The sequence below is a fragment of the Podarcis pityusensis genome (assembly GCF_964106645.2).
Source record: "Podarcis pityusensis genome assembly, chromosome: 5".
Classification (NCBI taxonomy): domain Eukaryota; kingdom Metazoa; phylum Chordata; class Lepidosauria; order Squamata; family Lacertidae; genus Podarcis; species Podarcis pityusensis.
In genome coordinates, this window is record NC_138032.1 from 51,963,210 (window position 1) to 51,989,411 (window position 26,202).

Here is a 26,202-nt window from a genome sequence, read left to right on the forward strand (position 1 = left end):
GTTGGGCTAGATGACCCTTGGATTCCCTTCTAGCTCTATGACTCAGTGACTCCATATATATTCATTATAATTCAGGCTGATCCCTTATAAAGCATAATAATAATATATTATTTATACCCCACCCATCTGGCTGGGCTTCCCCAGCCACAATGAATGCCAACAGGGAAACATAGGAGTTTAATTTGTTGTTGTTGTTGCTGTTGTTGTTGTTTAAAAACTTATGCTATTTTAAAGGTCCCTGTGGTTTAACAAAGCTGCTAAAAGACCCATGCCGTTTCTAAATATTTACACATTTGTCTATATCAAAGGAAGGTGCATCTGCTATTAGCAGCAGCGTGGAGGAGGCGAGGAGTGTCAGTATCCTGTTCAATGAGTCCCAGCTGGAGACGCCAGAAAAACCCAGCTGGCTGAGTGAGTTCTTTACACATCGCGCCCCTAGTATTTATCCCTCGCCTCGCAGCTGCAACAGGGACCAAGTGCACGGCAGCAAGCGATGGTTTTGCTGCTTTCTTCCCGGACCTCCAAGCCAGGCGCTTGCCAAAGTCTGGCAGAGCCGCCTGAGTAGAGCATCCTCCGGTAGCTCCTTGCAAGCGGGGAGCATTTGGTCCAAGGCAGCGGCGAGGTGACGCGGGGAGTAAAAGCGGGGGCTGGGTGGAGGTGGGGCTGGGAGAGACGCTTGAGTCGAGTTGGGTGCTGCTTGGAACAAGCAGCGCCCCAGAGGAGTCTGTTGGGAGCGATAAGGATCTGGCGTGACGTCAGAGAGGAGTCTGGTAAGTGCAGCTGCCCAGAGGCGCTGGGAGCTCTTTCGAGTTCTGCTGGAGAGGACGAGGCAGCGTTTTGCTGAGGCGGAGGGCAGCAGGCAAGCAGCGGCGAGCTCGGGGGACCGCGGCTGGGGAAGCCTCGCCCGCCCAGGAGGGTAAGCGAAGCCCCTGGCGCGCGGGGAGGGAATTTAGGCGAGGGAAAAGGCGGGAAAAAAGTGAGGGCGAGCGGCGCGCCCAGAGGGAGAGGCGTGGGGGGCGCTCACGTGGAGAAGTGATGGGGGCGGGCAGGAAAAAAGGGGTCACGAATGTGAGGCATACTTGGGAGGGAAACGTCGAGATTTAGGCCATGCAAAGCAGGGGTGGGGGGAAGCTGTGCCCATGGCTGGACTGGAACACCCATCTCCCTCGACATTTATTTATTCATTGCACTTATATCCCACCTTTTTCTCCGAGGAGCTCAAGGTGGCGCACGCGGTTCTCTTCCTCCTTCAATCCCCACAACAACCCTGTGAGGCAGGGACTGATCCAGGTTCACTCTGTAACCATTACGCCACACATGCTGGATGGGGTGGCTGGTGGGTTTTGGAGTCCAGTAGCATCTGTAGGGCTGCAGCTGCCCCACCCCTGCTGTGTGGGATACTGAGATGGAGCAGGGAAAGTATCTAGTTGGGCAATGAAGGTGACAAAATACTCAAATAAGTATTGAAAAAAAGGCAATAGAAGTGGTCTAGAAGCATTAATCCCAGTAACCTTGGTTGCTGTGGCTGGCTCAAAAATTGATACTGGCACCTGTGGGTTATTAGCTTTGTAAATTGGCTGCTGTTTTTTGAAGTCCTTAAAGTAAGGGGTGAATAGTGTGTTTTCCGCACTAAGATCAGACCTGAAATTGGGTGAGAGTTCTTCTGAGCATGTACAAAGAACATTTGGCTCACTGCTGGACTTTCAACGCATCTAGGTTTAGAAAGCTGCTTGTAGGTTAGAGAGAGTGGCTTCCAAGCTGGTTTAATTGTTGGCAGTTATATTTCAGCACTTTGTAGGAGAGGACAGTGGAGGAAAACAGGGAGCACAAAGGTAGTGCTCTGAAAGTGCACGTTGAGTTCACTTTATGTGTCTTGTTGTGTAACACAAGCTGGTTTTTTGGACAGTGCCAAAGATACATTCAGATTCTCTTCTGATGAATGGAGATTTCAGTCATCTACAGTGCACCCACTATATGGCGGGTTCAAAACTAAGGTTTTCTTAGTTAGCAGGACACACAGTAAATCCATGTAATGAACCTCTACCCAAATGCAATTGCAGAAAAAGAGCAGTCTCTGGTGCAAAAACTGCTTTGTCAGTCAGAAGGGAGTGTAATTGTTGGTCAGCGAGAATGTATAGTGGGGTTTACATGCATTTGGTAGTTCGCACAATAATACCCCTTTGTGTTAATAGCATCCTTACTTTGTGTCCTTTGTGTGATGGACACTTCTCCAACCTGTTGAATCAGACATGATTGTTGAACTACAATTTCCCCTGTTTGCAGGTTAGTAACAGGAGAGACATATTTTTTCTGAGAGGGGAATTTGAGGGATTGATCAAGGTGATACAGGAGTCTCGCTTTGAGGCAAATTTGCCCCTTCACCATTGTGCTGAGTATCTTGTCCTCACAGCCCAAGTTGCGGCAGTAATGTAGGGATTCCTGGTCTGGAGTTTCGACTAGGGTTTTGAGAAGTCAGATGTTAGTAATCCATTATTTCTGTCTGATATCCTGTTTGTTTATGGCCAAACTAGATTAAGCAGTGAAGAATTAGAAAGTGAGCATTTTCTAATATGGGAATTGGAACAAAACATAATTCAGGGAGATGTGTTCAGTCCTCTTTGAATGTATATTTTCTTTTTAAAATGTATATATTTGTAGCATTTGGAGTTCTAGATGTTTATGATTTGAAAGCTAAGCGGAAGATACATACTCATTGGATACTGCTGACCATTCATAGTGCTTTGAGAATATTCTAAATGAAGCTGAAGTGCTTGATGGTCTTTGCCTTGGGAAATATGTGTAGAGGGATTAATACGGAAGTGGAAATGAAACCTGCTGGCTAGAGATATCTTCCATTTGTACCAGTTCAGTTAATGCTCATACTGTATTTGAATGCATCTTTATTGCCCTTATTTTAATATGTTTGGGTGCTGGTGGACTTCATTGCTAGTTCTGTCTCCACCCTTCCTCACAACCCCTTTAAATCCTACATAATTGGACTTGGCACAGTTTATTTTTTGGTAGTCAGTTTTATGAAAAGGGCAAGTGGCTTTTGTATAGTAAATTAGAATGGTAATGCTGAAACCAATGATGAGAGCTTGGCTGGAATTATCATTTGTTTTCATAGTGATCACAGGAAAACATTGATTCACTTGGCTATTATAAGTAGGTCCCAAATGCAGAAGCAGGCTCATTGACCCCTCCCTATTATGCCCAGGAATGGAAAAGAGAAGCAAACATCTCTTACATTTCTGGTGGCAGATTGGAAATCATGTTCTTCCTTAAGAAGGCTGCCTTGAAAACAAAAGGGGATGATGCATTTTAATTTTGGATTTGTATTAAAATATTATTTTTTATGTTTGTAGTATAAGCCATTACTCAAGGGAAACTAAACCATGGCTTGGAGTGAATTTGGTGTCCTCAGCTGGCTCAGAGAGAGTCGGCAATCCCGGAAGCTAATCTTGTTGATTGTCTTCATTGCTCTGCTCTTGGACAACATGTTGCTTACTGTAGTTGGTACGTAGTTGTTTTTTATTCTTTCCTCTTGTTTTTTTAACAATCTTTAAAGAAGGCTAAAATGCTACAATTGCTATGAAAGTGCAATTGATTTCTTTATAAATAAAACTAGCCATTTGTTAGGACATATCCCTTAACCATTTCCAGTTACAATTATAATAGTATTGCTTCTGTGGATATCTGCAGGAACCGTCAAATAATGCTTTGAATAAAAAAAAATTCATAAGACAAAAATAGCAATGTAATTATTTTTTTAAAAAAATCTACAGTACTTTCCTTTGTGGTTTCACAAACCAAAATGACAGTGAGGATAGGACTTGAGATGCATGTTTCCTTTTGATAGGCTCTTTTTCATCTTTGAGCTTATGAGACTATTTAGCTTTGCAAAGCTACAGCATTTAGTCATCATAGATTATGAATATGGCCACAGATGGAAAAACTTGCACCACTGCTTGTATTTAATAAGAATTGGCCAGAGAAGTAAACACGACACCCACATTATTTGACTTCAGCAAGGTATGATCAATACCAAAATACTGTTAGGTTGGTATTCAGCCTAGTTTTACTCAGAGTAGACTTACTAACATTACTAAACCCATAGTGAAATCTTCTTAAGCTGCCCCGCTCTTGTTTTTGCTGGTCAGCTTGTAGGGCCAAGTTTGAAGCAAGTGGTTACTATCGTGGAATAACACAAGTTTCCTGCTTTGAGCCTTGGTGAGCTAATTGCTCTGGGTTGTATGTGTATGCCATTACCGAGATGTTATCTTGTGTAATTAGGCATCAAAAGGCGGGGAGGAATGCATCCACAGTGCTGTAAAGTGAGGAACCTGAGAAAGCAACATAAGAACATGATGCTTGCTGCAGTACATTGCTACCAAGATAAACCATTGTTTATCTTGCTGTCTGAATGTAGCCAATGAAAAGGCATGAAAAATTTCTTTCTATGGCATTGAATAACAAATACTCTTATGCTCAGTAGTGGACAGCATGGTGGGTGAGTTGCTTCTGCTTGCTGGGAGGGACTAGGTTCCAGGATGCTCCTTGGCAGAATGAAGGCTCTCTTTAAATATAGACCCAAGTGTTTTAATTGTTGTTGCAACCAGTTAATAAAGTGCTTAATCAGAAATTATGTGCCGTAGAAACTTTGAAGATTGCTTTATACTTGTCCTTTAAGTTGGCCTCTTTTCTCAGTGGTTTAAATCCACCATGCTCTATACATGATTTCTTCAGCATTTCAAAATATCGTGGAAGTCCATTTTACAAATTCCTTATTGTTGTGCAGTCTAGGTTTACCAAAATAAACTGAAATCCATAAATTATAGAGCTGGTGCTCTTCTGTCTTGTTGTATCTCCCCCACTATAACACACACAAACACACGTGAAACCTTGAGTGTCAACCTGGATTTAATTCTACTATCAAGTCTTGTGTGTTATTGATGTTAAGGAGATTTGCTTTAAAAAAAAAATAATCTGACATCTGTGGGTTTTCCCCCCTAACTATAAACCTAGCTTTGCCTTCATTATTCAGACTGCCACTTCAACATAGTGAAATAATTTGGAATGGGACTGGCTTCAAAAATGGACTTTCCAAATGTTGATAACATTTGAAGTTGATTATCATATCTTCATTTTCCTGTCTCAGTTGTCTAGATTTCCTAGCTGTTCCAGTTTATACTCCTGCCTTTTCGGTGCTTTGCATCTTCCCCCTCTCCCTGCTTGAAAGCACCATGTAACTGTTTGGGTAGTTATTTGAATAACACCCTTTTATGGCCGTTTGTGCTCTAACGGGAGCAATACAATGTGTCTGAGTGACACTCTGAAGTGTTTATTTTCCTGGGTGTTTGATATATTCTTGCCAGAGTTGCTATTTTGTTCCAAAATTGAAAAACAACCTTTTGCAAATTTGTTGCTGTATCACTTGGCCTTTCACATCTCGACAGAAAGGTTTCCTAAATAAATATAATTGTTGCCACAGTAAATCGATCCAGACATCTGCAAGTCATGATGCACGTAAATGACTGTTGATTTTGTCACTCATATTTCCTGATAAAACATGCTGCCTCACCTGCTTCTACTATTTTTAGTTCTCGTTTCCTTCCTTTCAATACAGTTAGGATGTAATTAGGATTTTAAATCGCATGCAGAAGTTTAATCTTACCTTTCAGAGTTTAGCTTTATGCTTCCTGCATTATATAAAAGGAACGAGGTACTAGTGGTGGTGAAGCCAATGTTATATGGGATTCTCCAGCTTTTTTATTGTCAGGAGCATGAGATCACGTAGGAGGCAGGGCCATGGCAAGTTGCTTCTCTGCCTCTTTGGTTACACTTTAAGTCTCTTTGAAATCAATAAAAAATAGCTATGACTTAGCTCCCAATGAAATCAGTGGGACTTAATTGCAAGTGCTGCATTTTAGTCTGTCTATATCCTTTATTCTTTAATGTTCAAGCTTTTTGTAAAACAGTTTGAAGAATAAACAAACTTAATAATAAAATAAAGAACAATGAAAATAAAGAACTCTGGTAAAAGGCCTGCAGAAGAGGAATACAGTGGTACCTTGGGTTAAGTACTTAATTCGTTCCGGAGGTCCGTACCTAACCTGAAACTGTTCTTAACCTGAAGCACCACTTTAGCTAATGGGGCCTCCTGCTGCTGCTGCGCTGCTGGAGCATGATTTCTGTTCTCATCCTGAAGCAAAGTTCTTAACCTGAAGCACTATTTCTGGGTTAGCGGAGTCTGTAACCTGAAGCATATGTAACCCGAGGTACCACTGTATAGTGTTCCTGATAAAAGATACTGAATGAAACTTGTACTATACGTACACAATGCTCTCTAGATGTTTACTACAACTGGCTGGGGCTGATGGGAATTGTAAATAAAACAATTCTTAGCGTATTAGAACAATTCTTTCGATGTGTTGAAGACAATAGCAATTAGGTGACTTTCAGTATAAACATCTCTTGTTTATATTTTATTCCCCACTCTTGTAATATTAGTGCTTCTTTTGCCTCAGCAAATGAAATATATATGAGACACAGAAGGACAGTTCTTTCCACCGCGTTATGAAAGGGATGTGTGTGCACTGCATGTGTCACTTTCATTCTTGACTTTAAATAACTGGAAGTTTATATTGTAATTCAGATCAAAAATACCATTGGAGTCTGTGGGGTATGTTGGTTAAAACTGTTGGTTTGTGTTAGATTTAAAAATCAGTTTAGGCATGGCTTCCACTCACAATTTTCCAGCTGTTTGTGCATTCCAAGCCCTATCCATTTAGAAATGGATTTGAGCATAATCCCACTTCTCTTTTCATCAAAACTTATCCCATTGTTATTTTGCAATAATGTATCATCGAGATGCTTATTTATATGCCACTGTTTCAAATTATACTCAAAGCAGTTAATCACAACAGTAAATAAACAATAAATGTGTTCCATAAAAAGCAACAGATTATTAAATACATCTTTCAAAGTATTTTATACCCACATTATCAAACCAACAAAGAAATTAATTACTGTATTATTATTAGCTACATATTTGCACTAAGGTGTCTCAAAGCAATTTACATAATAAAAATTGAAATTCTAAATTTTCCTATTCATACGAAAAACATTCAAATCTGTTTCATCAACTATATGGGTCTTTCCCCTCTCCCTTGACCTGTCCTCTCATACATGTAGTGCCTAATAGCTGGATTACTGGTTGCTGATGCTCAAGTGTATCCAGAAGCCCTTCCCCCGCAATATTTGATAAATTGGCACTCTCTATTTGCCAAACAGAGGAAAAATTTTCAGGAACTTTATAGTTTAGTTTCCTTGCATTTTAGAGAAGTGAACTTTGCATTGAAAATGGATGCCATGCAGAACTTTGTTGAGCCTTGTTGCAAATTCTCTTGACCATATAGAAAAGAGTAGGGGACAGGGGTTGAATTTCCATCATTTTAGAAAGTAGCGGCACCTATGTTTTCCCCAAAGATGGAGGGTAAGATAGGAGGATGCCTAAGGTGTCAGTGTTTCAGTTTGCATGAGAACTTCCTGCACATTTTTTGTAAGGAGCACAGCTTATGATTCAGTGATAACTTATGTACTCTTCCATGATTTCTGGCAATAAGTACTGTATAACCTGAAAGCTTACATAATCTTCTTGTAGTTTGATCCAGCAAAGGTATAACATTTATGTATGTTTTGATAGTGGTATTTGTATATTTCCTTATATAATATTTGTTCTGTTTGCTTTTTCAGTGCCAATTATTCCCAGTTACTTGTACAGCATTACACACCAAAAAAATGCAACAGAAATCCAAACTATTAGGCCGGAGACATCTACATTAAGCCTGAATAGTTTTCAAAGTATCTTCTCCTATTATGACAACTCCACAATGATTACTGGAAATCATTCTGAAGGGACAAGACCAGGAGATTTTTATCATGCTCGGACAGAGCAAATGGTGGTAAATATGACTAAGGCATCACCATCCTCTGACTGCCCCAAGGAAGACAAAGACCTGCTAAATGAAAATGTCCAAGTTGGTTTGTTGTTTGCTTCCAAAGCAACTGTGCAGCTGCTTACTAACCCTTTTATAGGGCCAATGACAAATAGGTATGCTCTATCTCTTACGCACTAAAGTGGCATTTAATACTGATCTGCCAGTTTATATATCAGCATTTCAGAGAGAGGTTTGCCTTTTTCCTTTAATTATTTGCATTGTGTGTATGTTTTCATGAATTGCTCGCATTAATGGATTGCTCTTACCAAAATATATATCTGAATAGTAAATCTCCTCTAAGCCTGCAATATTTTTTAAATAACAGGGGCTTCTATTAGTTACATTAAATAATTTTAACATCTCCTTCCTTCTGTATTCCTTGAATAGCACTTGTTTATGAAGGCTTTTGTAGAAAGAGTGAACCTCTTTTATACCAGGGTAAATACTAGCATGTGTGGAGTAGAAATACATAACAGTGGTTGTTATACTTGTAAATATTTTGAAGATTGATTTTTGTCTTCATAACTTTTCAGCATTATTTCATACGACTACAAAATATGAAATTATAAGATTGAAGAGCTTCTGAAGGTTTTGGATTTTTACATCTCAGAATAATATATATAAAATCTAAATCTAAATCATGATGATGTTTGTAACCTATCCATCCGACTGGGTTGCCGCGGCCACTCCGGGCAGCTTCCAGCATATTTCAAAACGCAATAAAACAGTATCTCATACAAACAGGCCACCATCTTGCTTGGTTAATTAAAAACTAGTTGGAAGTCTGGGAGTGAGGGACCAAGACCCCCAATTTCAGCAGGCGCCAATGTCCTCAGCCTAAGGGAATTTGTATCACAGGTCATAGGCTGGTCAACTCAGTAGCAGAAATTGGTTGCAGGCTGTGCAGCTATCTATTCTGCTAAGGCCAATTGTGTTGCCACAGTAAGTTACTTTATGGATTCAGAGGCAATAGGCATGCTTGAGTGAGGAAAGCAGGTTTTATTAAAGCACAAAAAGCATATAACTGAAGAATGCACACTTACCATAATGGATCACAGTTTAAACAGACTGACTAAGGCATATTACTGATAGCTAAGCAGAGCTAAAAATCTATAATAGCATATCTCATGCCCTTTCTGCTGCTGGGGAAATCCTTGCACTCACAGAACATTCTCCTTAGCATTATGTTGGATTCCACCCAGTGTCACAATCCTATGTTTCCAAACATCAAAGTCAAAAGCACAAAAAATAGGGGTAGAAGCAAAAGCTAACAACAATATTGTGATCCACTCCCACAGAGTGCTTAGCAATTGCTTCACCTACTGATTATGGTGACATTTGCTGGTGAGACATCCACATTAGCCATGCATGGAAGACGCCAATAAACAAAGAGCAATAAGTGGAATTCCAGGATGATGTTCCACTCACACATACTATCATACACAATGCACAATCATGTTATGAGGAAAAGGCCATAACATGTCTGTCAGAGCTTCAGCTGGCCCATTAATTAGGAGATCTGCATGTAATACCTTTATGGAACCATCATCTTCCTTTCCAAGAAGGATTCAAGTCCTGATGCAATACCAAGGATCTTCACACAGACAGCATGAAGAACATTGCATACATCACATTTGTATTGGTATCCATGTGAAGTTGTTCTGAAACAGAGAACTGTAAAGATCTGGGATGAAAAGAACTATCAATCTGCCCTACTCTGCTTTTCTTTTTGTTTTTTACACACATTACATTTAAAGCACATTCAAAGTGCATTCTTTTCCTCAAAGAATTCTGGGCACTGTTGTTTGTTAAAGTTGGTGGAAATGTAACTCTTAGGGGTAAGCTGCAATGCCCAGAATTTGTTGAGTGAAAATGTACTTTGAATGCGCTTCCCTGCTGTAGTGTGTACAGTACACAACTTTAGTCTGGCAGCCAGATCCACGGAACATGTGGGGTTTGCTCATCATATGTATGCATGTTCTTCCAAATTGTGAAACTGTCCAGACTGCTGATGATTGCAAATGGAAAAGGGCACATGGCTCTTGCACCATTTAATAGTTGTTTAGAAGATATAGTTTCAACAGGTGTTGCTTGAATGACAAGCTGTGCCTGCCTCTACAACTATTAAAGGTGAAGAAGTCCTATCCTCTTTCACCTGACCACCCTATGTGCAGATAGAACTCTTGGAACATTGAGTCTGTGTTTAATTTTTATAATACTGTTCTACTTTTAAATGTATCTTTGTAGAAGAGATTTCAAAATATTAATCTGTTTAGAAGTGCTTTTAAGTAAATATGATGCAAGTGAAACAGATTGTTAGTGTTTCTGCAAATGGAAAATGTGTGATAGGTAAAGGTAAAGGGTAAAGGGACCCCTGACTGTTAGTTGTGGATGACTCTGGGGTTGTGGCGCTCATCTTGCTTTACTGGCCAAGGGAGCCGGCGTACAGCTTCCGGGTCATGTGGCCAGCATGACTAAGCTGCTTCTGGCAAACCAGAGCAGCGCATGGGAATGCCATTTACCTTCCTGCCGGAGCAGTACCTATTTATCTACTTGCACTTTGACGTGCTTTCGAACTGCTAGGTTGGCAGGAGCAGGGACTGAACAATGAACCGCCAACCTTCTGATCGGCAAGCCCTAGGCTCTGTGGTTTAGACCACAGTGCCACTCGCATGTGATAGGTGTACAGTAAATGAGAGTTTTGGAACAATGTGATATCTGAGCTGCAAAGCTGGCTTTCACTTATAGACCACTTGGAGGATTGTATTGTGTAACAGCTGTGCAGCTAACTGTGCACAAATAATAGCACTGTGCTATTACCATGTGCTAATACCATGTGGTATTATAAAGTAGAATTAGACAACTGTAGCAAGTATATTATTTTTCCACATTATTTCATTGCAACAAAATAAATCTATAAATGGCTTAACGTTTAAACCATTCTTTTTAATGAACATTCTCATCACCAGCCAGTTCTGTGATACTGGATCCATCTTTTCACACAGTCTTGGCAATTTATACATACATTGCTAGTCACTGCCTGCTTTCTGTCAGACTAACAATGCACACTTTTCCAGAGAGCAGTACTTTCTTTTAGCTGGAGACATACCTTTTTAAACATGTTGGATTCTGAGCTGCTCCATTTTTGCACCTCCTGAACGACAAACTAAGCATTGTATCAGAGCATTATGAAGAGAAATGTGCTGATCCAAAGCCTCCAGTCTACCAGAATAATTGGTGGCTTAGGGTGGAAGTAGCCATTACCCAAAACAGATGCTGCCAAGAAATCAACCAAGCCAGTGTGGTGCACTGGTTAATGTGTTGGACTAGGACTTGGGAGATCACCGTTCATATCCCAGCTCAGCCATAAAGCTTACTGGGTGACCTTGGTCCTGTCATAAGGTTGTTGTGAGGATGAAAGGTACATCATATAGTGCATCTTAGAGGAAAGGTGGGATATAAATTTAATATAACAGATAAAATGAAATCTAAACATAATTTTCTGCCTCTTGCTCCACAATATATGACAGTTGTGGTTGGCATGGTGGGGCAGAGATACTTACCTGATCTAGAAGGTAACTTGCTGCTGCTTGCCAGGCAAGATTGGCACAGTGCAAATGCACCAGCAGAGTCAATTTGGTGCTCCTGCTGGTGCATTTGCACTGCAACACCCTTGTCAGTGCCTCATCCCACCCCGCCTCTCCTAGTAAGCAGTGGTGACTTGCCTGCTGGGAGATCAAGTAAGTGTCTCTACCCCTTGACACCATCTGCCCAGGCCCAGCGGAAAGACCACAGAGAGGTCCACGTAACTGAATTTTCTAAAGCAGCTTTCTAGTGAAAGAAGTCTTTTAAAGTATTTTAAGATGCAGGAAAGCATAAACAGCAAGCCAAAATATTGTGTTGGTTTTGTTTTCCAGAATAGGCTATCAGATTCCCATGTTTGCTGGCTTCTGCATCATGTTTGTCTCAACAATTAGTAAGTGCTTTTCCTCCCCTGCCTATGTCACCAAAAATTATTATATTATACTGGAGATGAAGGGGTGGACGGATAGGAAATACACAAATGAGGATACTAGTTTAAAGCATGCATGAGTGTACTGAGGAACTTCCCTCCTTATATTGTTCCATAACAGTATAGTATGGACATGATCATTCCTTGCTTCAATTTGGGTGGTGTTGCTTGGTGCCTAAAATATTTGCTTTTCTTGTCCAGTCCAAAATGTTGAATCAGCAGCACTATTTACAACCTACACAGTCAGTGGGAAGAGAAGGCTGCCATTTCCACTTTGCCTGCCTTCCTTTGCTAGTTTACAAGCAGCCGCAGAATAGTTAAAGAGGAAACTCTGTGCTCTTCTGCTCATCCATCTGAATGTTTCCTTGTGCTGTATCCATGTTCTCATGGAGGCTTGACGTTAGCTTGGCTCTCCCTGTGCTATTTTCAGCAAAGCACTTCTGCAAGCCAGTGTGAACTGTATCTGGTTTGGGACGCTTCCTGTGGTGTTTTTTATGGTAAATGCATTGTGAAATGCCTTTTCAAGATCCTGGATCAATCTAGTTCAGTTTAATACAGTTGTGTTGGTGTGTTCTGTCTTTTCCACAGTGTTTGCCTTTTCAGAAAGCTATAAGTTACTTTTTATAGCAAGATCTCTTCAAGGAGTCGGATCTTCTTGTTCTTCTGTAGCTGGTAGGTATTCATATGCACTACATGATATAGATTGGTGGTTGCTAGATCCGTCATTTTGAGCAACCAACATATTCTTGACTGTCGTTTTAGCTAAGTATTTCTTTAGTTAAAATAATTTTTACTTTTCATTTACTTCCTCTATTTAATCAGATAAATTTTCTCCATCTAGCTTTTTGCTGTTATGCCGAAATGGTCTAATGACCCCATTATTGTTGCTTTTTAAAAGAATTATTGCATCATTTTCTTTTGCTTTCAAAGTTTTAAAATTCAGTTTTATAGGTCAGATGATATTAATATATTCTGTGTGAGGTAGGATACATTTTACTGCAGGTCTTCTTGGCTCTTGGGATTCCTTTTCCTTCTCATTTGGGTGTTCTATTTTCAACAAGCTTGCTAAGTTTAGCTTTTTTTGTGAACAAATGAAACATGTTCTTATGTTTCATATGCACCTTGCTATTCATATCACTGTGTGATTTCCTGCCTGATTTTCACACTGAGAACAACCATCAGTACTGACTTGTCCTTTTTCGTTTACCTCTTATGCAGGTATGGGTATGCTGGCCAGTGTGTATACTGATGATGAAGAAAGAGGCAATGCAATGGGGATTGCCTTGGGAGGCATGGCTATGGGGGTATTAGGTTAGTATGAGGAAATTCATTGAAAAAGAATGTGTGGGTTCCCCCCCCCCAAAAAAAGGTCTATCTCTTTCATACACTGATGCCTTTATGTACCTACACTGCAATAAATGCATGCTTTAAAATGTTTTAATCAACAGCAGCTAATGGGGGTGGTGGTTGTGGTGGAGGCAGTCCCCATCCCAGCAGGGTTAGTGCTGCTGCCATCAGGACACCACTGCCTTCTTGTGAGTGACTGCTGTTTCTAACAAATTAGTATGAGTTTCCATATTGGTACAGATTGGAGAAGATATACCTGTGGCGCTGCGTAATCTTAATTATTTCTGCTGTATATCATTTAATTGAGTTATTTGCCTCAGGGTTGTTCCTTTCTGCTAAGTGTCAAATATTTCAATTATTAATATACAGGTATCTCTTTGTCCAACCTCTGTTTCATAAACTCATTTTAGTGACAGAGCTAAAATATGCTAGAACAAGATCTGCTTATTCAGTGCCACTTCCCCTCTCTCCTCTTCTGTGCCCCTGGAGGAGGGTTGAGTGAACTCCCAAAAGAGGTTTGGTGGAGGGGGGCAGAATACAGAATACGTATCTTGGTTGTTGAATGCCCTGGAACTCGGACATTTTGGCTTTCGAACGATCAACACCCAGAAGTGACTGTTCCAGTTTTCAAACGTTCTTTTGGAAGCCGAACGTACGACAGGGCTTCTACAGCTTCTGATTGGTTGCAGGCGCTTCCTGCAGCCAATCAGAAGCTGCGCTTTGGAAGTCGAACGGACTTCTGGAATGGATTCCATTCGACTTCCAAGGTACAACTGTAGTCCTGTTGCATGAGTGGCCCTCATTCATTGTGTACATACCCCACTTAGAACTATGTTGAATTCCACCCTAAGAAATGTGTAAATGACTTTTTTTTTTTTGTAGTGGGACCGCCTTTTGGAAGTGTAATGTATGAATTTGTTGGGAAGACAGCACCTTTCCTGGTGTTAGCAGCATTGGCTCTTTTAGATGGTGGTAAGTAAAATTCCCATATCTATGCCATGACCAATAGCTTTGAATTGTGACATTGTCACCTACATTTATTTTTGAAAAATACCCCAACATTATGATTTCTTTTCCTGCAGCAATACAATTGCTAATTCTGCAACCATCCAGGATACAACCAGAAGTAAGTAGTTCAACAATTGTTTTTTTTTTAATGCTTGTATTACACTTTCCCTAAAACTGAGGTTATTTATCTGTTGATAGAGTCAGAAAGGAGCATCGCTGCTGACACTCTTGAGGGATCCATACATCATAATTGCTGCAGGTATTTGCAGTTATTGCACACTTGCATTTATTTGTTGTGGTCATTTTTGATCTGTATTTGGTAGTCTGTCGGAAGGATCACTTAGTCCGACTAAGGAAGGAGCACTTGAGCTGCACGCACCAGCATGCAGCTTGTGCACATTATGGTTAAAACTATAATGTGAGCAAACAGCCGGTGTTGTTTTCAGGTATTCAATTGTGATAGAAAGACAAATCTACTACCTTGTGCTCATAGACATATGAGTTTTTCAGGTGGAGATTATAGTGGAAAGATTACATTAGACATAACATTTTTATCTTTGTAAGAACAGTCCTGAACTATTGCTTCTTGCCCTCAGGACCACAGCACTAGTGAGACCACAATATTGTTTTAGGGATTCTTCATACAGAGTCTAATGCAACTTGGCATATTTGAACAAAGAATGACAGCAGTGGTCATTTTTTTGCTGAACTGTGTTACAAGAGGAGAGCCTTTTCCCAGGAGAAATAATTTATCCGTGATTTAAAACAAATTAGACTTGAATTTTAAAGATAACAAGCTCCTTTAGCTGTAAATGGCTGCAGCATGAGTCTGTTGTATTTTTTTATCGTGATCGAAAGGGTATAAACATGTTTTGAAGGTACATTCAGCACTGAATGTGCTGTTCGACAAAGTGGAGTGGCAGTTTGTAGATTCAGGGCTTCATTACATAAGACAAACATCCTAGATTTCCAGGTAGGAAAAATTGCATGAAGATAGTGTGTGCATGATGATTCCACACTGCCTGCTTTGTCACATGTACATATTGTAATCCAGAATGATGGTGCATTAGTATGATATATTGCTATGGCAAAATAAACCCATGTGCGTTTTGTTGCACACGACATATTACATCAAGAATATATCAAATAGTCCAAAGTTGAAATTCAGATATGTATTGACAAATGCTGTTTAGCCCATGTCCCTTACATGGAATATCACATTTTCTTTTGAATATATTAGATGCACTCAATATATTGGGACATTGTCCTGTTAAACATTTGATTAGCTGGGATCTGGCATCCTGTTAAAGTAGTGGTGACCATTCCATCACAGGCTAAGCAGCAGAGAGTAAGGCAGCCCATATATATGCATCATCATATATATAGAATTAGTGTGATCTTTGTCAGCTTTTTATGATGAAGATTAATCCTTAATTAAGATGAATTTGGGTGTGTACTTACAGTACTGACAATGGAGTCCTATTCATGTTTTCTGTGGAAGTAAGTCCTCCTGTCTTGAATATGGTTTACTCCCCAGTAAGTATGTTTAGGACTGCATCCTGAATCTGATTATGTTTTGCACGCATGCAAGTTCATAGTATACCATATGGTGAATGCCATCCACAAGTATATGCACATGTACCAAAATGTGCATTTGAATCCACTCTTAGTTCTCATTAGCTTTATCTCTCCAGGCAACAATTCTATTTTATTACAAGTGATCAATTCGCTGGAGCCTGTCTTTGCATGCAGGGGAAGTCCCTAACTGCCAGATGTATCACTCTGATTTCCTTTGGACCACATTAGTGAGGCTGAGAGGGGGGGGGGTATTGTCATCTGGGCAGCCCAGGACCTCCATACACACTGCCCAGATTTGCACCCTGGGAAGGTCACTTTGGTCTGACTTCACCCTTGGAGGTGCACTCCATTGTCTCTTGAGACAAATGGATGCCAACAAGTGATCAACGCTTCAGTTCCCATAGGGACGAAAGGGATAAAAGGCAATTCAACTAACTAAATGTCCTGGTGGATGGATTAATGTTAGCACAATGAGACTTTCCCCCCTTATCAACCTCAAATCTGCTCCAGAGAATTGGTGGTACCCCAATAACAGATTTAGGAGACGCATGAGGGGGAGCATGTTCCATTGCAAATGAGCTGACAAAAAGTTCACATTACCACTACACTGAATACAACTGAAAGTCTTCAGTGTTCTTCTTTTATTCTGCTTCAAGTACCTGAAGAATAGGTTTTAAACAAATCTGTGTCCAACAAAGTGAACTGTTTCTGAACAAAATTAGAAGTATATTTTCAGATTAATTATTTTGTTACAACCGGAGCATGTGAACCAGGTGCAATAGAATTATTGGCAAATCTCCTATTGATAACTGTGTTGCTCCTACTAGAGTTCACAGTATCATCACATGCTGAAATATTTTGTCTTTCTACTCTGAAATGCAATGAAAATAGGGAAATCTTTTGGGGGGTTTTTTTTGGGGGGGGGGATAACTGGAGTATATATGAAATTACGGATTAAATGACTTTCCTCCCACACTAGTAATTTAGAAGTAATCAGTGTTGTATTATTTGACAAGCAAGTCTTCAAAAGATGTTTTGTTTCTTTAAGTGTTGCTTTTTCGAGCTGTTGATTGGAATTTAAGTGAAACAATTCCAGCAATTTGTTTTCCATCTCTTTTCAAGGATCAATATGTTTTTCAAATATGGCAATTGCTATGCTGGAACCAGCTTTGCCCATCTGGATGATGGAGACAATGTGTTCGAGAAAATGGCAACTCGGTAAAGTGTTTTCTTTCATTTATTGTATTTCTGATCCTGAGAATGTTTGTGATTGCCATCTCAGATCATATGACAAATGGTAACATTTTTTTTAAAATGTGTCTCTAGACAATCGAGTGAATACTGTAGATTGCTGGTATGCCATTATATAGTTTATATTGCACATAATCAAGGGACACTTTGGTACCTATTTATTGGGGAGGCAGTGGGAGACAGGAGTGCCTGGCGTGCTCTGGTCCATGGGGTCATGAAGAGTCGGACATGACTAAATGACTAAACAACAACAACATCCTGATTTCAATGAGAGGTTATATGATGCTGTCATTGAGCATTCATTTTGGTTGGTTTGTTATGCATTGTTGCATCAAGCAATTGTTAACCTACACAAAATGTTCCATACCCTTTTATATCTGTGTGTCTTTCTCCCTTCCTTTCCCCAAGTAACTCCTTTACATTCCACCTGTTTTTCAGCACACCCCACCCCTGGTTGTGTCAGCTTTCTGTGTGCCCTGAGCATGTTCATTCTTCATTGGGCTGTTTTATTCCCCTTCCCTACTTTAGTGTTTGTTCCAAAGTTTTTTGGGGGGTTTTTTTTTGTACTTCTGTAGATCTCTAGATATCCTGTTCTTGTGCATGAGTGATATGGTTTTGGCTACAGAAAGGTGAACCGCTGAAGTCTTTTGAGTTTGGTCTTGGTATATATGGTATTTTACATTTATCATAACCCAAGTTCAGTATAGGAAAAGAGAATATGCATGATCAAAGTTATTACATATGTATCCTGTCTTTTCTCCAAGAAGCTCAGGGCAATGTGTTGGGAGTTTTACCCATTTCATCCTTATAAATAACCTGTTGTTTTCTGGGGGTGAGGAAGGAGAGGGGCTGAGCCTCACTGCCATTACATGATGACATGGGACCTCATTGCTGTTCCACCTCCAGGCTGTCAGATGTTTGCCTGCCTTCTGCCCCCTCCCCTTCACTCTGGCTGGCATGAGCAGCAGGGCTGCAGATGCAATTTGTCCCCTCTGTTTGAATAAATTCTGCCCCTGTCCTGGTCTGGATTGCAGCCTTGGATTGCAATACTCTTAATCTTAATTCATCTCCTTTTAACACAGTTTATTATTGTGTTTAATTTGGAAGCTACCTTTCTTTTGTTTTATACACATACACACTACTTCACTTATGCACAGATACTGGTGTCCGATAGCAAGTATTATTTTTTAAATATAACAATGGTCTAAATTTGATGGATAATCTTGCTAGATCAAACAAAAGGCTTGAAACAAACCGGATATTAATTTTTTTTGGCTCAGGCTGAAGACCTTCATTAGAAATGTTCTAATCAAAACTGCTGTGTCTGAACTTATTGCTTTTCCCGATGCTTCACTGAAACCAGTGTTGATAAGATAACCCGTTCATATTTTTCAGGCGTTGCTTTTATTCCTGCCAGTGTCTCTTATCTGATTGGAACTAATATTTTTGGGGTCCTTGCACACAAAATGGGACGGTATGCTGAATTTAAACATTATCTAATTCCTTAACACAGTTGTACAGTATTTTCTGTTCTTACAGTGTTCCTTCAGGTAGTCGCATTATGAGAAACAAACTGCAGCTTTCATGATAAATAAATTAACCTGCTGCTTTATTTTAAAGTTAATATTTTAGTAGTAATTGTAGTAGAAATGCTGAAGTAAAACACATGTTTAGTGCCTACATTTCTTGGTGTCTAAAATATAATGTTCTTTTTTCATAGGTGGCTTTGTGCTCTAATTGGGATGGTAATAGTGGGAATAAGCATTTTGTGTGTGAGTAAAAGTTGATACTTTGAAGAGCAAATTCTGTTATTTCTATAATTTCTATAATTTACTGATGGTTCTATCCTTTTGGTGTGGGTATTTGTAGATGTAAATTGGGGAAGGGTATTTGGGATTCAGTGATGACACAAACTTTCTTCAATCTTATTTTGAATGTAATCCCCTGAAGGGTGCTGTAGCATTCGTACTTTCTTGGTTTCATGCATAAGACTATGGAGAAGAGAGATGCGGGAAGATTCTATTATATTTGTTTTTTATCTGGGCTGTCTTTATTTGTTGTTGCACACAGTCTCCTCATTTACACAGCTACAGTCACTGTGGCTGATTAGCTTCTTTTAACTTGAACCTAAACTGTTATGGGTTATTAGATGTTTCATGTTTGATGCTAGTAGGGAGCAATCATATGCTGCTTGGGAGGGCAGCTGAAGGGCCCTAATGAACTGTGGACCTCTGTGGGTGGGTGGAATGAATGGTGTGGCATGATGTCCCTGGTGGGACAAGCTGCCAGTGGTGGGGCCAGGATCAGGACACGTTTGGGGAGTGCCACGTGAGGCTGTGAATCTTCATGATCCAATTCCCTCTTGTTTCCCCAAAATCCCACTTTTAAAAGGCTCGACTAAACTAGTCCAAAGCTGGAGCTGGCATAGTTAATTCCTTTCCATTGCCCATAATATGAAGAGTGCAGGAAAAGGATACCCTGGCCACTGCACCCTTCTCCTTGCACCCTGCCCTTTGATCGCTGTATGTCAGAACTTACTGACTACAGAGCATAATAATAATAATATTTTATTATTTATGCCCCGCCCATCTGGCTTGGTTTCCCCAGCCACTCTGGGCGGCTTACAGAATCTATAAAACATAATAAAGCATCAAACATTAAAAACTTTCCGATACAGGGCTGCCTTCAGGTGTCTTCTAAACATTGTATAGTTCTGTTATCTCCTTGACACCTGAAGGGAGGGTGTTCCACAGGGAGGGCGCCATTACTGAGAAGGCCCTCTGCCTGGTTCCCTGTAACTTCGCTTCTCGCAGTAAAGGAACCAGCAGAAGACCCTTAAAGGGGGACTTCAGTGTCTGGACTGAGTGATGGGGGTGGAGATGCTCCTTTGGGTATACTGGACCGAGGCCGTTTTCAGTGAAAGCAGTATGATAAACATTAGCAGAAATCTAATAGATCAGAAAGCTAATAGATCAGATTAAAGCTAATAGATCAGATCACTCACCAGTAATTAAATGAAGGTCATATGATACAATCTAGTAAGCAGCTTGATGTTTGATTTTGAATGTTTGCTTTTCTTTTTTTCAGGTGCCACTTGCTAGAAATATATATGGACTCATAGCACCAAATTTTGGGGTTGGTTTTGCCATTGGTAAGGAAAACACAAAATACTTGTTTCTGTTTTTTGATGTATTCTAATTTTTTTTGTGAGTCGCTCAGAGACTCAAGTAAAACAATAGAAATAACTAACCAATCACATTGGTTCTGCTCTCCAACAAAGACCTGCCCTCCCCCACAAAAATCCTGGCTCCACCCATGCTAATAGGGTTAAAAAGAATCTGCACTTTAATATATTTGTTAATAGATAGGACCCAGTTTAGATTTCTCTAGATGGGGTGAATGTCCACCTGTGTGATAACTGGGGAGTAGTAGTCCTGCCAGGTGTGCATTCATGTTCTCGCATTTCAAGTAAGGGCTGGTTCATATGCACCAGGCTAGTGACTGATGGGAAAAGGGAAGGAAGGGGAAAGTGCTCTGTTAACTTATGGGGATTGCCTTCCATGCTCTGCTGTGTTCTAGAGTTTAATGATTATGTTGCAGCATATCATCCTAAACAGTAAGGCCCATAAGCAGACTTTCATGTGTGGCTTTGCTTACCAAACTCCGTATGGATGTATGTGCTTAAAAAATCAAGGGAAGCGGTGGACTGTGGATGTGTTGATCCTTTCTGAATTGGGCCTGCTTGTGTGCATTTCCTAAGAGATGGTTGCTTTTGGGGGGATGTTGGCTCTGAATCCAGAACCCTTCCCAGTTTCCACTGCTAATGGGTGATCAGCACTGCCACAGCTGACTTTATCTGCCACTCAAAGCAGTGGGTGTGGCCCACAGCTACAGGTGAATAATTCTGGCTTGGGCTTTAGCTTCTGGGGGGCAGGTGGGGGGCGGGTCAGAAAACTTAAAATTCTTTGTAATTTATATGACATAAATTTTCAGATAGTTTTTTTAATGTAAATTCCCTACTGTTCCTTTCCTTTCAAATAGCAATTTATGTATTGTTTGAAATGCAACAGGTGAACAGATTCAAGTTTAAGTAATTCAACCAGGCATATTAACAATCTCATCTTATTTCAAGCAAGTGTGTTTAGACTGTGCTGAGAGTAGTAAAGTCATGTAAGTGTCTTTATTATACAGTGAAGGACAGGTGATGAAATAATTAGATATTTAGAAGTTTAGCTTCTTTTGAAGGTCTTAAAAATTCTCTGAATATCATGTTTTCCAATTCTAGAGAAAAGGGTCAGAGGGCTGTGCAAGATTATAACTGCATTAGGTTTTGTGAAGAGGGTGGTTTTGCATTTGCTGGCAGATCTTGTGTTTAGGACAATGGCACCATCTTAAAATGAAAAAAACCTCATACATTCAAAAATGGTATAAGGAAAATTGAACACAATATATTGGCCATAAAAATGAGCAATTATCTCACCATTATGTTTTTTCATATATTCATGCTTTAAATTTTCTAAACTGTGGAAAGAGGAAAAATGAAAGGTCTTTCTCAAAATAGCATTTGTTTTCTCCCTATCTTATAACCAGGGATGGTGGATTCTTCGATGATGCCTATTATGGGTTACCTTGTTGATCTGCGCCATGTTTCAGTCTATGGAAGTGTCTATGCAATTGCAGATGTTGCATTTTGTATGGGATTTGCTTTAGGTAAGAGCTGAATTTGCTTCTTGAAATGCATCTAACAGTACCAAAAGGATATTACAAAGGCCTTGGAGCAAATGCTGGCAATGCCAGCTGCCTGGTAGGCTGCAGCAATAGTGGGGTTTGCTGCATAGAATATGCAGGTGATAAGGCTGTAGAAGAAGGTAAGAAATATCCCTTTCCCATTGGCACTATTAGCTGTATCACACAGAGGCTGTAGTCACGCTGTTCAGTCTCCACACTATTGGGGTAAATATCTACCCAAGTCTCTGTTAGGACAAGGCAACTGCATTGAAAACTCCATCAGCTAGACTCTCTTCTGAACTGATCAATAAGAGTGTTCTGCTTACATACAGAGATAACAGCTTTTAACAGGGATGACAAAGTTGTCACAACCTGGTCAGTAAGGAACAGCAAGAAACTAGCTAGGCTGAAGTCAAAACCCCTGACATTCCATTCATCTACATTCATTTTCTCTCCCACCTTCACACTTACTTTCTGTTTACTCTCCAAGAGAGATGTGGCCTTAAGATCTTAGCTGGCCCAGGCCTCTTATAGGCCCAGGCCCTTGCAGGCTTCAGACCCATACATTCTGCTTCCACAGATTACAGAAAAAGAGAGGACTCATGAACTTGTATTAATTTGTGGCTACTGGTGGGAGGGGGGAGGAGAATAGAGGGAAGGCAGAATACCTTTCTTTCCCTTCCATTTCTGTAATTATGGGAACTGTTGTCAAGCCTTTTGCTTGGTAATGAAACAAAAGCACTGAACTAGTGGGTAGTTTTAAAATCCATGTTGAATTTGTACTATTTTCACTGGCTTTAAAAGGCATTTAAAAAATCAATAATTTTCCAACACACAGGTTTTCAAGCATACTGTATATTTGTTAATTCTGCTCATACAGTATATTATGTTAGGACTTATTTTTTTCTTGCTCACAGATTCTTTTAGGCTAGTTCTTGTTTTTCTTATGTATGTACCCTAATACTTTTTCTTTCTTTTCTTTTTTTAAAAAATGTGTTTCCCAAAGGTCCATCTGCTGGTGGTGCCATTGCAAAGGCAATTGGATTCCCATGGCTCATGACCATTATAGGAATCGTTGACATCCTCTTCGCTCCTCTGTGTTTGTTTTTGCGCAGCCCTCCTGCCAAGGAAGAAAAAATAGTAAGCACAAACTTTTTCTCGCTTTGCTGTATTTGAATTCTGATATATTTTAGTACATAAGCAAATAGAGAAACAAACTATTTTGTAATGTTCTGTTTCATTAGCTGAAATCAGTATTTTGTATTGAGTGAAAACAAAAAAATTCCTTCCAGTAGCACCTTAAAGACCAACTAAGTTAGTTCTTGGTATGAGCTTTCGTGTGCAAGCACACTTCTTCAGATACACTTCTTTCGTGCTTGCACACGAAAGCTCATACCAAGAACTAACTTAGTTGGTCTTTAAGGTGCTACTGGAAGGAATTTTTTTGTTTTGACTATGGCAGACCAACACGGCTACCTATCTGTAACTTGTATTGAGTGGGGTAACTTGGTTTGCACAAGACAAAAAAAATTACAAGGCTGGCTTATCTTTGGAAACCAGCAGTAACAAAGTTACTATATTTTGGGTGAAGTTTGAATTTACAGTGCATGTTAGACATCTGGTTTTCTTTGATGTGTGAGGCTTTGCCACATTGATGCTGGAATTCAAGTAACTGTGAAGAGTTCACATGGAAGGGTATTTGAGACTAACACCTTCTCTGAACCCTCATGCTAACAAATTGTGTCAAAAACCTGAGGCAACTTTAGGAACAGTGGAATGTCTTGAAGAACCTTCAGGCATCTGATTTCAGTGTGAGAGCCCTCAGGGTTGCTGCAGTGCATGCACAGAAGCTAGGAGATACTTGGTTCCAATTCTAAGCCATCTCTTGCTGAAAGCAATAAAATGCTTAACAGATACACTAATGCACAACTCTGTTCTTTTTCAGGCAATACTTATGGACCATAACTGTCACTATAAAACCAAAATGTATACGCAGAACAACATCCAGTCACATCCAATAGGCGATAATGAAGAAGAATCAGAGAGTGATGAGTAATTTCTGAAAGCCATATCAAGTAGTTTAATGTATACAAGTGTTTCCTGTGGAACATCTCATCAAGACGTTTTAGTTGTACTGTACTTTTAATGGTAAAATAGTAAACAAGAAAAAGCCAAAGGTAGCTTTATTTATTGCCCTTGATTATGAAGTAGATTACCTACTGCCTTATAAAAGGAGAAGGGAAGCTTTTATAGGAGTTTGCTACAGTGTCAAGAATTTGTGCATTTCACATTATGCACTATATTTTTGATTAAATGAGTAGTGTAAAGCTAAATCCAGATCTATGCCTTTAAAATGTCCATTCATTAACACTTTGCTTATTCCACCATTTTCTCTATTTGACTGATCAGCAGCAGAGAGTGCCTGAAACTAACAATGATAAATTATCTGATTGTACACTATATAAAAAAATGAAAATGTTGCATTTGTCAAATAGCTTTCCTTGAAACCATGAAATAGAATACATAATTCCCCTAATTATATGCATTTCCCCATTATTCCTAGAGGAAAAAATCATTGAAAAATAAAATATGGAAATTGTGAAGGATACATTTAATTGAACTCCTTCTTGGTTCATCTCTAACTACTATTTACAGATAGTAGGTACTACACCAAAAATGGCTGTATATTATGCTTTCCAACACATTTGTGCAACTTAGGTGGGGGAAAAACTATCTGTATAGAAATATTGATTCACAGTGTATTATATGATTTAAATTTTAGACAAGTGTTACTAGATGCACACCACAAATTAAATCCAATTTGTGTCAGACACTTACAGATGCATAATACTTGCAGATGGACAATCCCTCCCATATAACACAAGAGAAGACAGTTTAGACAAATATATGACACTAGAAGCAAGACTGGTCGATGTCTGAACAGTTTCACCTAGTCGATTTGAAACTTCTCAACAATTCGGATGAAATTGTTTTTTCTTTCTTTATTTTTATTTCTTAAAGCTTTATTTTGATTTTTAATTAAGAGAGTTGCAAGACACAAATGTCTCCTGGGGGACCTGTGTGTCTGCCCAAATAATATAAATCTAAGAGCTATCAATTAGGTAGTCAAATTTTCACTCTTGGCTGGCCCTCGAGCATGAGGAGACTACAGAACCACAGCCTTAGAAAGTATTCCTGCTCTGGGCAGAGTAACTTGCAGCAAGGGGATTTGGAGAGACGAGGACTGTGTAGATTGCTATAAGGGAGGAATGTAATACCCCTGCCTCTTCTAATTGATAGGCAACTCAGCAGTCCATTGAGCCCTACAAGTGCTGTCCTTCATTTGGACCTGAGCTCATGAAAGGATGTGCAGTGCCCTTAGTTGTGAAAATAGAATTCCAACAAATGATAGACCATGTATCAATATCAAATATTTAGTGTCATGTACTTGTCATGCTGTTTGTAAAACATGATCTCTGTGCCTTCTTTCATTTATCAACAGATGGTTTGTGTCTTAAAGCAGACACTTTGTTTACATATTTTTGTAAGTGTATATATTGGTCAAAATTAGAGATGCTGTAGATTAATTATTGTTGTTAATTATGCAGAAAAGTAACAACTTGGAATGTTATTTCTTGGAAAACCCCCAAAATAAACGGTGGACAATTTGATGTTGTTTTGCTACAAGTGATGTACAGATTAGTAGAATGACTCCAACATTGTCTTCTAGGAAGAAAATAGGCTTATGATTTCATCATGCTGTTGCACTCTTGCTGTAACAGCTCTTGATATGATCATACGAGAGCTTAGGGGAAGCTGTTTCAAACCACACTTGTTCCTGCATGCTGTTTCCATATCCTTAAGTCAGCACCATTCCTGTAGCACAAGACAGTATAGTGACTGATAACAAGAGAGTACTCTGTTGTGTGTATTTTGCAAAGGGTGCTTCTATAGCTGTAGTTGCAACTTCTGCTGCAAAGTCACTTAAGAGTACAGGATTTGGTCATATACAAATTCAGACTGCTTGACTTAACTTCCAGATAAATGTTTGTGCTTTAAACAGATTTTCACTTGCAAAAACAGAACATCTGTCTCTGTTCCCCCTGTGGAACAGATGGGGGCACAGGGAGAGAAGATGAAGAAGCCCTATTTATTGCAGGAGCAGAATGCTGCTCAGAGTTTTGGATATAAGCCTGTTTTATTTTGTTATATAGTCCAGGGGTGGCCAACTCCCAAGAGACTGCGATCTACTCAGAGTTTAAAACTGGCAGTTCAGGT

At 39.7% G+C, this 26,202-nt stretch overlaps 1 protein-coding gene across 4 annotated transcripts; it reads left to right on the plus strand.

Annotated features, from left to right (window-relative positions):
• Positions 1-690: 690 nt before the first annotated feature.
• On the plus strand, positions 691-25,592 carry SLC18A2 (solute carrier family 18 member A2). Of its 4 annotated transcripts, none has more exons than XM_081007593.1 (16): positions 691-770; positions 3,366-3,516; positions 7,756-8,113; positions 11,918-11,976; positions 12,601-12,684; positions 13,231-13,323; positions 14,242-14,331; positions 14,442-14,485; positions 14,566-14,626; positions 17,068-17,163; positions 18,592-18,670; positions 18,917-18,968; positions 20,284-20,347; positions 21,787-21,906; positions 22,931-23,064; positions 23,870-25,592. In XM_081007593.1, the coding sequence occupies exons 2-16, from the start codon at positions 3,396-3,398 to the stop codon at positions 23,978-23,980; spliced, it is 1,566 nt and encodes a 521-aa protein (XP_080863719.1). In that variant the 5' UTR covers positions 691-770; positions 3,366-3,395; the 3' UTR covers positions 23,981-25,592. The 4 variants fall into 4 exon arrangements, with proteins under 4 accessions (XP_080863719.1, XP_080863716.1, XP_080863717.1 ...); XM_081007590.1 differs by lacking the exon at positions 691-770 and adding an exon at positions 784-916; XM_081007591.1 differs by lacking the exon at positions 691-770 and adding an exon at positions 1,025-1,073.
• The last annotated feature ends 610 nt before the right edge of the window (positions 25,593-26,202 follow it).

Excerpts from the sequence above, each read along its gene's own strand:
- SLC18A2 (XM_081007593.1), top strand. The coding sequence starts at position 3,396 with ATGGCTTGGAGTGAATTTGGTGTCCTCAGCTGGCTCAGAGAGAGTCGG. Across the intron at positions 18,969-20,283 it reads TGGGAATAAGCATTTTGTGT|GTGCCACTTGCTAGAAATAT; the intron begins GTGAGTAAAAGT and ends TCTTTTTTTCAG. Across the intron at positions 20,348-21,786 it reads TGGGGTTGGTTTTGCCATTG|GGATGGTGGATTCTTCGATG; the intron begins GTAAGGAAAACA and ends TCTTATAACCAG.